We start from the raw sequence: 13,792 nt of genomic DNA on the forward strand, positions 1-13,792 counted from the left end.
TTTAGTAGCCTCCTTACATCTGGTGTGACAAAATGGTACAGACGCATCTTGTAAATTTCTTGTCCAAGACCTGGAGTCAGCCATTTTCTTCAAGGACTCCTGGTTCCTTTTGATGGAACACGTTGTTAGGAGGCCATACTCTGAACATGAGAGGGTGCTTATTGCTTCCGGCCAGTCATTGTTTCTAGGCCTTTTTCAGTGGACAGAGAATACACACATGCACACACTAACTTATATCATAAATTCATACTGGTACTTCTAATCAAATTGATTATACAGGGTTTTATGCTGTTGTTGTTAAATAACAGGCTTATATTCTTTAATAAAATCTAAACACTTCAAACAACCCCAAAAAAACTCAAGACAAAGCCTCAGCTAGTGTCTCTCTTTCATCACTTTGTTCCAGTTTGATGAATCATTATCACAGAATAGATAATTTACCAGTTATAAGAAATATAAAGACAAATAAGAAAGAACTCTTGCCCTTAAGAAAGAGGGTAGAGCAGGAAATTATGTAACATCTCTTAGTTGTGATTTATATGCTTTGATCCATTTATTCATTTTGACATCAATAATGAAATTTTGATAAATGTTATATCTGTATTTGTTTACATTATTTTATTTAATTTCTTTTCTTTCTTTTATTTCTTTTTAGAGAAAGAGAGCACATGAGCTGGGGGGAGGGTCAGAGAGAGGATATAGAGAATCCAAAACAGACTCCATGCTAAGCGTGGAGTCTGACATAGGGCTTGATCTCCCAACCCTGGGATCATGACCTGGGCCAAAATCAAGAGTTGGACACTTAACTGACTAAGCCACCAACCACTCTGTATTATATTTATTTTTAACTCATTATGTTTTTCTTACATTTTATAGTTGGCTCTATTTAGCAACTGGATGAAGTAAAAGCAATGGTATAAATAACATAATATATACCATCATATTTTTTATATTGCTACACCCCAAGTATCATTTAAAAGCTAATTTTAAAAAATTTTCAACATTTGAAAATATATGATGAACCATGAAAACATTTCCAAATTAGTGAATTCCCCAAATTCTTCAAAAATTTTAAATAAATAACATAGTATCACTACCTCAGATGATCTGGGTATACCCCCAAGTCTCATTCCCCTCCTTCTTCCCTGTATCTAGCCTCTTTTCTAAAGTGGTGGTTTATTTTTCTAGTCCATATATTCATGAATAACATATAACCTGGTTTTGTTTCTTTCTAAATAATGGTATTATAGCAGGATTATATTTTAATATACTAATTTCTCTCTTTGTGTGTGTGTGTGTATGCAACAGGCTCATTACCATTGAATATGTTGCCTTTAGGATCTTGAACTTTCCCAAGCATGAACGTAATATGCTTTTCACTTTTTTGTTTAAAATCCTTTGCTAATATTTCATAATTTTCTATATAGAGGTCTTGAATGTCTATTATTGAAATTTTCCTCCGTATACTCCTTTTAGGATGTTCCTGTTTTGGGGGGCTTTAAAACATATAATGTGAGGGGCTCCCTTTAAGAAAAATGGGACAATATTACAAATATAAATTGTCTGCTCACCCTTACTGTCATCCAGAGTTAGCTCTTCAAGTAAAGGGACCTGAAACTTAAACTTTATTACTTCATAGTAAATCTGCCTCAATACCCTGTTAATGGTGAGCAAGATCTTTGAAAATATGCTTTAGTTTGTAAAATGCTAGCAATTTTTTGGGGGGTGCCTGGGTGGTTTAGTTGGTTGAGTAATGGACTCTTGGTTTCAGCTCAGTTCATGATCTCAGGGTCGTGAGATTGAGCCCTCTGTTGGGTTTGGCACTCGGCAGAGTATCTGCTTGGGAATCTCTCTCCCTGCCCCTCCCCCTCTTCTCTCTTTCTCTCTAAAATACATAAATCTTTGGGGCACCTGGGTGGCTTAGTGGTTGAGCATCTGCCTTTGGCTCGTGATCCCCGTGTCCTGGGATCAAGTTCTGAATAAGGCTTCTCACAGGGAGGCTGCTTCTCCCCCTGCATATGTATCTGTCTCTCTCTCTCTCTCTGTGTCTCTCATGAATAAATAATAAAATCTTTAAGAAAAAAGTTAAAAAAAAACTTTGAAAATATAAATAAAATGATAGTGATTTTTTAAAAGATTTTATTTATTTATTTATTGAGATAAAGAGATAACGTTGGGAGCAAGAGATAGCATTATGTCACATTTTGTGACAAACATGACAAAGCAACAAAAATCTTTAAAAATATTTTAAAATGCAATGCCAACTAAAGGTAATCATCAGAATAAATCTGAGATCTGTGCATTCTAAAAGGAAAACATAAACATGAGACTTTTTCAATGAAGCTCCAACATACACTCCTATATAGGTACTGTGACATTTTCTAAGTATGATTTACTTTGACCTTAAGGATATTTAGTCTTCATAGAGATTCATGGATATTTAGCATTCACAATCATATTTCTTTATACTTAATATCAATTTTAATTCACTACTACTTTAATTTTAATAAAAGTATATTTGTATTTCAGATTATTGAAAATGATCCATTTAAGATGGATGTTTGGTTGGTTTCTATTTAAGACAGAAAAACTACTATAATTTTATATTAAACTTTTAAGTTATTTAAAAGTGAAGGTGATTCTGAATAATCACAAATGCATTTTTTTTTTTTTTTGGTACCTGGTATTGTTTGCAACATTAACCATTTTCCCAGAAGAGGATAGATAGTTGGAAGACAAAGAGGAAATTCTAAAAGCTCCTAATCCTTTATGAGGGGTGACTTTTACCTGAAGATACTGAATATACAACTTCTGCATTGTTTCCTTCATCAAAATCCTTTGCAAACACAGTTGTAACCAACATATTTACTGGTTGGCCTTCCAGAACCTATCATTAAAACAAATGGTTTAAAAATTAGTGAAATTTTAGAAAGAAATATGAACCTTTAAGTGAAAGAACATGTTGCTATTAAGCTTCTTAAAAACTATGTTAAAATCCACCCACAACTCAAATATCTACAGTATAAAAGCTTTATATGTGCAAATCCATGAAAAGAAACAACACTACAAATTTGAATAAATTTGTTCAAATTCAGTTTGGGCAACTTATCTGCAGCATTTGAATTAATTTTGAGAAAAAAATCAAATTGACTAAATAATCTTAGATTTTGTATATATTTTAAGATTTCTAGCATCTTCTCGTTTTTTAAAAGGTCCAAAATATGCTAAAGACAAATGTAAACCTTTTATTTCAGGAGACCCATCCCTTCAGGTAACATAACTTATTAGTCAACAGGAACTTTCATGGAATACTGAAATTTACATATGGAACTGAAATCCAAGTGTAGAGTCCTGCTACCATGTGCTATTTTAATGATATAATTAAAATCAAAATAATACTCCAATCAAAATGATTTGCTTTGATAGAATTTTCTTTAAATACAGCTTTGGAAGATGACTTTAAAGTTATTAACTGTCTCAGAGCCTTTTTTGAGTTGTTCAATATACATATCTGAATACAATTTGAATGTCCAATTCAGTTGTTTTGGAGCAACAGCTTCCAAACCCTTTATTCAAATAACCTATTAATTAAACAAGTATAAATACCTCCAAGATCTATTTATTAATTATGTACATGAACAAACATTCTAATTTATTATGTATACGATAAGACATAGAAAATATGGAAATGAAAAAGATGAAATAATATAAATGTAAATAGAAATTTCCACATGTGCTACCAAAGATTGAATTTTGTAATCTCTGGTTGTGTGTCTTTCTACTTTAGAGGTAAAGATTGCTCCCTTATATTTAACTAACCAGCTTAGAGATGTGTACCAGTTGCCCATAAGGAGATCTTCATAAAGATATGCATGCAAATTACTGGAAAAACAATCCATTATCTGAGCATTACTGGTAATGAGGCACCATTATGTTTGCAAACAACAGTCAAAACTACATTATCATAAAACTAGATGTGTGATCCCAAATAACACATATGACCATTTTATTTTTTCTTAATTTGTGGAGCTTTGTGCATTTTTGTTTTTGTTTTTGACTCGTGCACAATTTCTAGATCTTCTGGAAATGTATGCATTGCCACACCAACACTGATTTGCTAAATTCACACTTTTTACCACAAGATGGTGCTCAAAACAAACAACTAAGAATATTACAAAATCATTGCAAGGCTACTTCACTCCACAAACCTTGATGTGTAATTCCTTCCCAGGGAGACACTGTGGGAAATACGGCCTGTTATCATTGATGTCAGTAACTGAGACATAAACCACCATGGTGGCATTTCGTGGTGGGGAGCCATGATCAGTCACTAGGACAGTCACCTGATGGTGTACCTGATGCTCGTGATCCAATGCCACCCAACTGATAAATTCACCTAAGGAATACAGAGTAGAACAAAAGAGGCCATCACTATGTACTAAAATTACCACATCCAAGCTAATTCACAGGAAGGAAAACCAGATACAAAACTCAGAGTAAATGCACAGTTCTAAGTTGATGTACATTAGTAGTTTGGCTCGACTGCTAATTTTCTGAAGTTTCTCCTGAAAATGCCACTTTAAATTTGTCAAACTACCATCCACTATTTGAACTAAAAAAAATGAAGTCATAAAAATAAATGATAAAATATTCTGTGGGAATTGAGTAGTAATTTAGGAGATTTAAAATTACGATATATCCTTCTTCATACTCCTACACAGAATAACGAAAAGCATCCCAGCTCTGACATTACAAGTTCTGGGTTTGGACCCCAGTTTCTCCACCTCAGACATGGAAGGATCTCTCCTTAACCTACCTCTGAGGGCTACCAGAAACAAATACAATCTTACATTTAAAAATATTTTGTAAGCTGTAAATTATTACAAACGTGACAGTTGTTATCATTACTTTAAAATCATGCCAAAATACCTTCCTGAAAATCAAATACATTCTGTAGGCAATGGTTTGTCTTTGTAAATAGTTGTTTTTCATTATTATGTCACAAAACATATGTGAAGCAATGGATAGTGACTTCCCAGACGACTCAATGCTTTGCAAGCCTTATTGTCCATGTTCTTTCTCAGAACTGCTTTCTAGCAACCTTCCTCATGGTTCAGCCAGAGACTCAGGTATAAAATCATAGCTGCCTCTACCTGTTGCAAAGGACCATTGGAAGCCACATAGTCTCCCCCGACAGCCCAGCTGTAGAGTTCCACTGGTCATGGTTTCCCTCACCATTTATGGAAATATCTATTAGTGAGAAAGTCAATATGAAGGAACTTCTAGCTAACATTACCCTTTCTAAGATTGGTTTTACCCCCTTCATCCAAATGAAAGGACAGTAAAAACAAAGAATGAAATCAAGAACAGAAAGGAATATTCACAGTGGGTAAGTTGCTGAATTGCTGAGCTTAAATGCAGTGTTTACATATACATCTAGTATATAAGTTACATTTATATAGTATTTGCAAGAAGTGTGATTTTTAACAAAAGTCATCTACCCAACAACTGCATTTTAAAAGTGCCAAACTAATTCTCCTCTGAAAACACTAAATCCTGAATGGCAAGCAGCTTTTTATCCAATGAGCCAACTCTGATTGACAAGTAGCAGTATGGAGGTCAGTGGTGTTAAAGGCTTTGAAGCTCAGTCTGGAACTGGGCATGGGGACGCCAACACAGGCCTCCATGGGAGCTAGTCCCAGAGCACCCTCTGAGCTAGGCTCAGAGCACCAGGATGTGGAGATGTGGAAGACCGGCACACCTGCCATACTCAGAAGGGGGCCCTTGACCCCTGTATTGGCACACTGTACCCAGCCCTGGTGAACTGGAATCATTTGCAAGAAGGTAGTCTTGTAATCCCCTTCATAGGCTTTAACTCTTTCCCTCTCAGAGCAGGAATTATCTCTTCTATTCATGGTAAGGAAACTGAGCTCTGAGGTTAAGCTTCTTGCTTAAAGCCATACAGCAATTCTAGGAAAGGACACCTGGTCTTCTGAATCTGGACACAGGGCTAATTGTAGGATAGAGAAAACCATGGGGAAACCAACTGTATACTTTATTTAAAAAAAAATCAAGTGAAATAGAAGACCTTGGAAAACTACCTATGTGGTAGGTATGTGGTAGGTATGTAGGTAGGTATATGGTAGGTATGTAGGCATGTGGAAGTCAAGAGCCAGCAGATCATCCTGTACTGCTGTGCAGTTTGTGCCCTGCAGAGGGCGTCCCAGCTTGGGCGTGAATGGGAACTGAAATCCACTTAGCAGCCTTCTGGGCAAGTCATGTGCCCTGGTGTAAAGCTCCATCTGCTGGACGAAGGAGCACCTGTTCTTAATTCACACAACGGGCACTTTAAGGGAGTAAAGGCTTGAAGTTCATCAGAACTGAATTCAAATCCTGTCCCACCACGGGGCAGAGGGTACCAATTACAACATAAATGGTGCCTCCCGGAGTTGTACAAGTGATGGCCTCCTCTTACTTCCTTCTAGCTTCATAATCTAGGGCATGTTTTTTGAGCGGAGTCTCAGTTTCTACAGGCTGCATGGTTGCCATATGAACGTATTTTATTTGTAGGTGGTTGCAGAGTGAAATAAAATCTTTGTAAATTTCTGCAATATAAATTTTAAAATATAATAGCATTTTAATATTTAGCTTCATAATGAAGACTTGAAAAAATACTCAGTGGAAATATTTGCCTCTTTCATCACGGTTCCCTTATCAGAATGAGAATAGGGAAATGCATCAATAGAGTGATTTTGCAATCTTACCTAATTGGATTTTTTTCTAGCTTTAGTTCAATAACATTTATAGTTTATGAAATATTATTTGGCATATTTTTAAAAAAATCTACAAGTGAAATAGAATGGTTGGGGGGATAATTAGACTTTGCATAGGGACTTATTTGGTCCAATCCTGACTGTACCTCTAATTCAGAATAAGAGCCATATACTGGCAATATGTGGGTGTGAGGCAAGAGAAGTATGAATCAATACAGGTAAAATTCTATTCAATTTTGACTTCATTTTAAAATCACAATTCTCTAACTGAATAAGGTATCTACTAAAAACTAATTTCAACTACATGTTTGCACTAATGTTATAACTAAAAGACTTGAGTTTTGTTAATTTCGATTTTAAAGGAGTAAGTGGAAGCTACAAAATGCTACCTGTATTAGGATTCATCTTGAAGAATTTTCCATCAGACAAAAGGAAATATGACAGCTGTCCATTCTTTCCCGAGTCTCTGTCAATTGCTGTAATTTTGCCTATTACCCCTTGGGGAACAGGGCTCTCCTCGACTTTCAAAAACAACACATCATGCAAGAAGGTAGGGGAATTGTCATTCTCATCCAGGACATGAACAATTACTGAAGTGCTCACATTTTGCGACAATCTGTCCTCCGGGATCCAGGCAAACACTCTAAAATTATATGTCTGTGTGGATTCATAGTCAAGCTGTCGTCGCAAATAAATCCAACCTGTGTAAGGATGGATGCCAAACACAGCAGAGTCTGTGTTGGGTTCCAGTGAGTACAGGAGCTGCGAGGTTGTGTGCTGTGGGCCAAGTGGGTAGGCCCGGATTTGCAGGATTTGGGTCATCAGTGAGAGAGACTCACTAACTTCCACTTGATAGACCAAGTTTTCAAAAGTCAAAGATGGGCTTTGCTCTCGTTCTTCAATTCCTACTGTCAGCACTAGCAGGGATGCCCGAGGAGGAATGCCCAGATCCTGGGCCATGAGTGTTAGTGTGCACTTCTGGGGCATGTCACTCCCCAGACTCTGATTGAGGTACACGACACCACGGCCCGAGTCAATGGCAAAGATGCTTGGGATCTGGCTTGCAATCGTATATCTGATGAATCCATTCTGCCCACTATCTTCGTCTTGTGCTCGGGCAAGGTACAATGCTGTGCCAGGCAGTGTGGTCTTGGATATTTTAACCTCATCGGAGGCTTTGGGAAATACTGGATGGTTGTCATTAACATCGATTACAGTTATGTTGACCTCTGTACTGCCGTAGGCTGGGGAGCTGCCAAGCTGGGCCTGTACTGTGAGCACAGCCACGGGCTGTGTTTCATGATCCAGAGGCTTCTGGGTTCGAATGATGCCCAGCCATGGGTGAATAGAGAACTTTCTGTCCACATCACCAGAGGAGATTCTATAGAAAATTGGCTCTGAAGAATCTGGAAAAGAAAGGTTGGGGGTGGGGGAAATAAAAAGAATAAAAAGAGAGAAACAAAAAAAAGCAATCCCCATATGCACTTACTGGAAACACTGAAAAAGTATATATATATATATATATATATATATATATATATATATATATACACACACACACATACTATATCCATGGAAAACACTATGTGATATCTTAAATCTTCCTTCAAAATATACTGAAAAATGGACAAGTAGTTAAGATATATTAGCAGACAAAGGTAGTATCCAATGGACAAGGAGCAAGCCACAGGTTTCACTACCTTCCTTTCAATCATTTTGCATTAAGTAAAAGGGAAAGATATTCAGAAAATAATATGGATCCCTGTTTTACATATTTGGGGAAGCCAAGTTAAGCTTATGCTTGATGCTTCTCTATGATTACTACCTGTGAATGGCAAATATCCCCATCAAGATTAAGGGAAGGGAAAGAGGACAGGGAAGTAGCCTGTGAGCCTAACAAGATCTTTGGACAAATAATTCACTTCTAGGAATTTACCCTGCACAGAAACCTTTATAAGTTGTATGTGGATATTTGCTTGAGTCTTATTTGAACTAGCAAAAACTGACTATAAATCATTCAAATTAATAGAAAAAGGAAAATGTTTAAAGAAAACATGTTTATATCTAAGTCAAAATACTATGTAATCTTTTTTTAATGAGACAGAATGATATCCAGTTACTTGAAAAACTATCCTTAATATATAAAAGTGTGGGGGGAGGGTAGTTGTCAAACCACAAATATAGTAGGATGTATTTTCATTAAAAAATTGAAAAGTGTGTGTGTGTGCGTGCACACGTGTATGTTTGGAGGAATGGGTTATAGATGCATATTTTCTACATTATAATCATTCTGTATTGTTTTAGACTTTTAAAAGTATCTATTACTTTTTTTGATTAGGAAAAAATGTAGGATAGGAATAATGTTGAAACAACAAAGCAAGCCACAGATCCTGTGGTCTTCATTCTTCTTGCATGGAGAAAGGAAAAGATTTATTCAAGATTACACAGCCTAAGAAAACACAGGAAATGTTCCAATAATGGATTTTAACAGAGTATAAGAAGTACTTACTCAAGGACTCTTTTGCTTTCACTGTTCCCACAGGACTGTCTTCAGGTACATCTTCATAAACTGAGAAAGTATACTTAGGACTTTCAAATTCAGCAGGTGCCAGTGTTGTCTGAAGAATGTGTATAGTGATGTCAGCATTAATGAGAGATGTGAGCCCGCCGCCATCTCGAGCACAGACCATCAACAAAAGTGTAGTAGATTCCAAATGACTAAGAGTTGACGTTAAGTAAAGAATTCCTGGTTAGGAGAGAGAGAGAATTAAAAAGCACAGAGCATGCAATACACACTGATAAGCAACAGTAACACTGGATCTGCGAATTCTATTGTGATGATTAATTTTATGTCAACTTGACTGGGGCATGGGGTGTCCAAACATCTGGTCAAATGTTATGTTGTATGTTTCTGTGATGATGTTTTGGATGAGATTAACATTTAAGTGGGCAGACTAATTCAAGCAGATTGTCCTCCTTCATGTGGCTGGGCCTCACTAAATCAATTGAAGGTCTAAATACAATGCAAAGACTGACCCTTCCCTGAGTAATGGCGATTCCTCATGCCTGACTGCCTTTGAAATGAGACATTAGTTTTTTTCCTGCTTTCAGTATTATACTGAAACATCAGCTCTTCCTAAGACTTGAGACTGCCAGCATCAGACTGAAACTACACCACTGGTTCTCCTGGGTCTCCAGGTGACCACCTCACTTGCAGATCTGGGATCTGTTTGCCTCCATAATCACATGAGCTAATTCCTTATAATAAATCTCTTTATATCTACATATATCATCTATCTATCTCTATCATCTATCTGCCTATTTATTATCTCTCTCTTTTATCAGTTCCAGTTTCCTGGAGAACCCTAATACATCTACTTTCCAATCCAAGAACTTGAGCCTATTTGCAAAATTATGGTCCAAATTCTGTTAGGTAATCGATATTTTCCTAGAGCTTAAACATTAGCCATCTTGGAAGTATATCAGTTCAGCAGTAAAGACAAATTGTGTTGCCTCTGTTAGGCCTTACAATCATATCACCAGCCCAGGATGATGGAATAGCAGAGCACGACCCCATAATCCAATGTAATTTTTGTTGTTGTTGTTTAAAAGTTCTGTATTGTGTTATATAAACTGTCTTCATATACAAGTACATAAGTGAAAGACTGCTCTCTTCCTTCTCCTGTCCCCCAAACATCACAGTAGACCAATTCTTGCTATTATATGATAAAGTTAAAACATACCCCTTCCTGAATTCTAAACAGCTCATTCTAGACACTAGCTTCTAAATTTTTTAACTTAACAATCTGGCACAGGCATGAACAGTTCTGGTGCTTTTACACTTGTCCCTGAATGTTTCTCTCTCCAAAGTTCCAAGCACTAATTGATTTGAATGGCCTCAAATTGGATAAACCTGACTCCTCAGCTAATGGAGGACTGTAGGGTGGTCATGATCTGCCCAGGCATCAGGATCCTAAACCTATGGAATGAAACTACAATGTCATCTTCTGAGGATTTGACACCTGACCTGAACTAGATGGTTTAGGGCAGCTCTCTTTTTCAACTGGCTCTATCTTTGTTGGTGAGAAGGTATAATGTCAACAGTTTGGGGTAAGAAAACTTGAATAAGTGTTAAAACTGTGACAGTAGGGGGGGATTTGTGGGGGGTGCCTGGTTGGCTTAGTTGGTTAAGCACCTGACTTCAGTTCAGGTCATGATCCTGGGGTCCTGGGGTTGAGCCTCGCTGGGATCCCTGCTCAGCGGGGAGTCTGCTTCTCTTTCTCCCTCTGACCCTCCTCCTACTCATCATGCTCTCTCTCTCTAATAAATAAAAATATTTTTAAAATAAATGCTAAAACCATGGGAACAAGAATGGCAAGTTAGGCTGGTGTACATAGTGTGGGTGAGAAGAGAAGGTGTGAATGGTTGAGTTGGGGAGGGATCCAGTAATGCTGAGGAAACCAGTTATTTAATATTATTAAAACCACCCTTTCATATGCCAGTTTGAAAACAGATATAACAGATATTTCAGAAATGAACATGTTAGTTTTTTTTTTAAAGAGAAAGAAAAAAAAAACTACAAACTTATCACATGAATTTACATACAAATAAATGTAGTTGAACTTTGTGGAGCCTATCACAATATAATTGGCCAGGATAGTCAAATGAAGGAATAGTACAGTTTTTGCCATTCTATGAGAAGCTGGCCAAAACATCTGAATTGTCAGCTTTCTAGACGTAAAAAAAGATGATATCCATTCAGATTTTTTTTTCTTTCTTTTAAGTCAAATCTGTCCTCTCACAACTCCAACTCCTGGTTTTCTATTTCTATTAGAAATTTAATGAAACATAATTAAATTATAATTATTAATGTTTCTCTATTGATAACACATCATCAATAACTGAAGTCAAATATCTTGTCTGACCTGCTCTGGTCTACATGGTCTATGATCTACATAACCCATTTTCTGTAGCAGTTCCTTATCTAACATGATTTTAGGCCCTTTCACTCATGACTCATTTCTCCTGAGCATGCACCAAGTTGACTGGTGAACACATGGTTCCAGCTACAATCTATCACAAAAAAGAGTATAAACACTTTTCATTGGAATATTTTTAAAATATTAATGTAACCAAGGATTATTACACCAGCTATAGCAGCCATATTAAAATTTGGGTTTATACTGATTTGGTGATCCACCATAGCACTCCATAATTATCACATAAATTTCTAAGTCAGATTTTTCCTATCTGTTACCGATGAGCTTTAAAAATTCTTTATTGTTAAAGTCTATGCTTGGTTAAAAAAAATAAGAACCCAAATAATACAAAAGTGTCTGACTACAAAAGAAAATGAAAAGTCCCTCCACCCCCAATCATCCCTACTTCCTGGGCATATAGTCTTCCAGAGTTAACTCAGTTCCAATTACAGAGAAATTTTTTAAGAGTTTCATTTTGCACCCTTGATGATTATGACAATGAAGAGATTAATGTCTGCCTCAACTGGACCACAACTTGGTCTTCCTGAATCCAGAAGACTCCTTCTGAACCATTTTTCAGGCGTGTATTAGAATAGGCTTCCTAAATCCACATCTAGATATGTTGGTGCCTCCCCAGGTTTTCAGGATGAAGTTCAAATGTCTTATCTCTATTGACCAAGTTGTTGGTAAATGAGCCCTTTCCAACTCTGTAACCCATCTCTGGGCAGTCCTTTTTGTCTCAGGCACAAATAGTTTATAAATATAAACTATTTATAAATATAAAGTTTATAAATATAAACTATTTATAATTTCCAGGATAGACTTTGCTCTTTTTCATTTGGATTGCTTCATCCTCTTCCTAGAACAACTTCTTGATCTTCTCTGACCTCTAGTCACATTTTGAAGCACCGTTTACATTTTGTCTGGTACAGGTGGGATTCATAGACCCTCCACTTTTATTTTATTTTATTTTTTTAAAATTTATTATTTTTTAATTTCATTTATTTATTCATGAGAGACACAGAGAGAGAGAGGCAGAGACACAGGCAGAGGGAGAAGCAGGAGCCATGCAAGGAGCCCGATGTGGAGACTCGATCCCCACTCTCCAGGATCACACCCTGGGCTGCAGGCCGCGCTAAACCGCTGCGCCACCGGGGCCACCCCCACTTTGTTTTAGATCCACCTTCTACAATCCCACAGTGGCTTACATACACATGCTTATCATAAATTTAACACGTATTTTAATGAACAGTTTTGATCTTTCTTATTCATTTACGTGTTCTTTAATTGATGATTTATAATTAAAATCAAAAGACAACATTTTGAAAATATATAAACAACAATTTGGTATCCTAATAATAAGAGACGTGGCAGGAAGGGTTGAGGTAGAACTAAACAGACTCATGGGCTGTCTGCAAGAGGGAGGGACAGTGCCAGGAAGAGGAAGGCAGAGAAATAGACCCCCAAATCCAGGAGCCTGAATGAGGAGGGTGAACCCCCATGATATTTGGCTTTGAAAACCAGAGGAGCTGAATTTCATGACTTCTTATAACTAGTGGGACCTAAAACCTGGAATTTTAAAAAATCAGCAAGATTGGGTCTGGGAGAGGTGGGAGGGTGAGAGGAAACTGAGTCCCCACCCTTAAAGAGTCAGTACAAGAAAAAATTGAATGGTTCAATCCATTGTGGTATATTAATACAATAGATTATTAATGTGGCATCTAAAAAGAATGAATATGCACGTTTTCACTTAAAAAATTTACACGCTACATTTTACATGGGAAAAATACAGAACAATATGTAAAGTATAATCATAGACACTAACATATACTTTATTTGTATCCCTCCCAACACACACAAACAGAAAAATATATAGGAGGCAACATGGAAGGATCTGAACAATGATAAAAAGAGGTCAATGGGTTGAGATTATGGGACAGTTCATTTTCTGCCTCATATTCCTATAGTTTTAATGAACATACGTGCTATGGACTGAATTGTGTCCCTTAAATATTCATATGTTGAAGTTCTAACCCCCGG

At 36.7% G+C, this 13,792-nt stretch overlaps 1 protein-coding gene across 1 annotated transcript in view; it reads right to left on the reverse strand.

The window, feature by feature from the left end:
- DCHS2 (dachsous cadherin-related 2) overlaps positions 1–13,792 on the reverse strand; it is a 225,656-nt gene that overhangs the window by 76,796 nt on the left and 135,068 nt on the right. The window contains exons 4-7 of the mRNA XM_072773716.1: positions 9,283–9,519; positions 7,163–8,179; positions 4,209–4,396; positions 2,788–2,887 (exon numbers count right to left, since the gene is read on the reverse strand). Of these exons, the coding sequence (XP_072629817.1) occupies positions 2,788–2,887; positions 4,209–4,396; positions 7,163–8,179; positions 9,283–9,519 (1,542 nt within the window). The remainder of the gene's footprint in view (positions 1–2,787; positions 2,888–4,208; positions 4,397–7,162; positions 8,180–9,282; positions 9,520–13,792) is intronic.

The sequence above is a fragment of the Canis lupus genome, chromosome 13, assembly GCF_048164855.1.
Source record: "Canis lupus baileyi chromosome 13, mCanLup2.hap1, whole genome shotgun sequence".
NCBI classification, from domain to species: domain Eukaryota; kingdom Metazoa; phylum Chordata; class Mammalia; order Carnivora; family Canidae; genus Canis; species Canis lupus.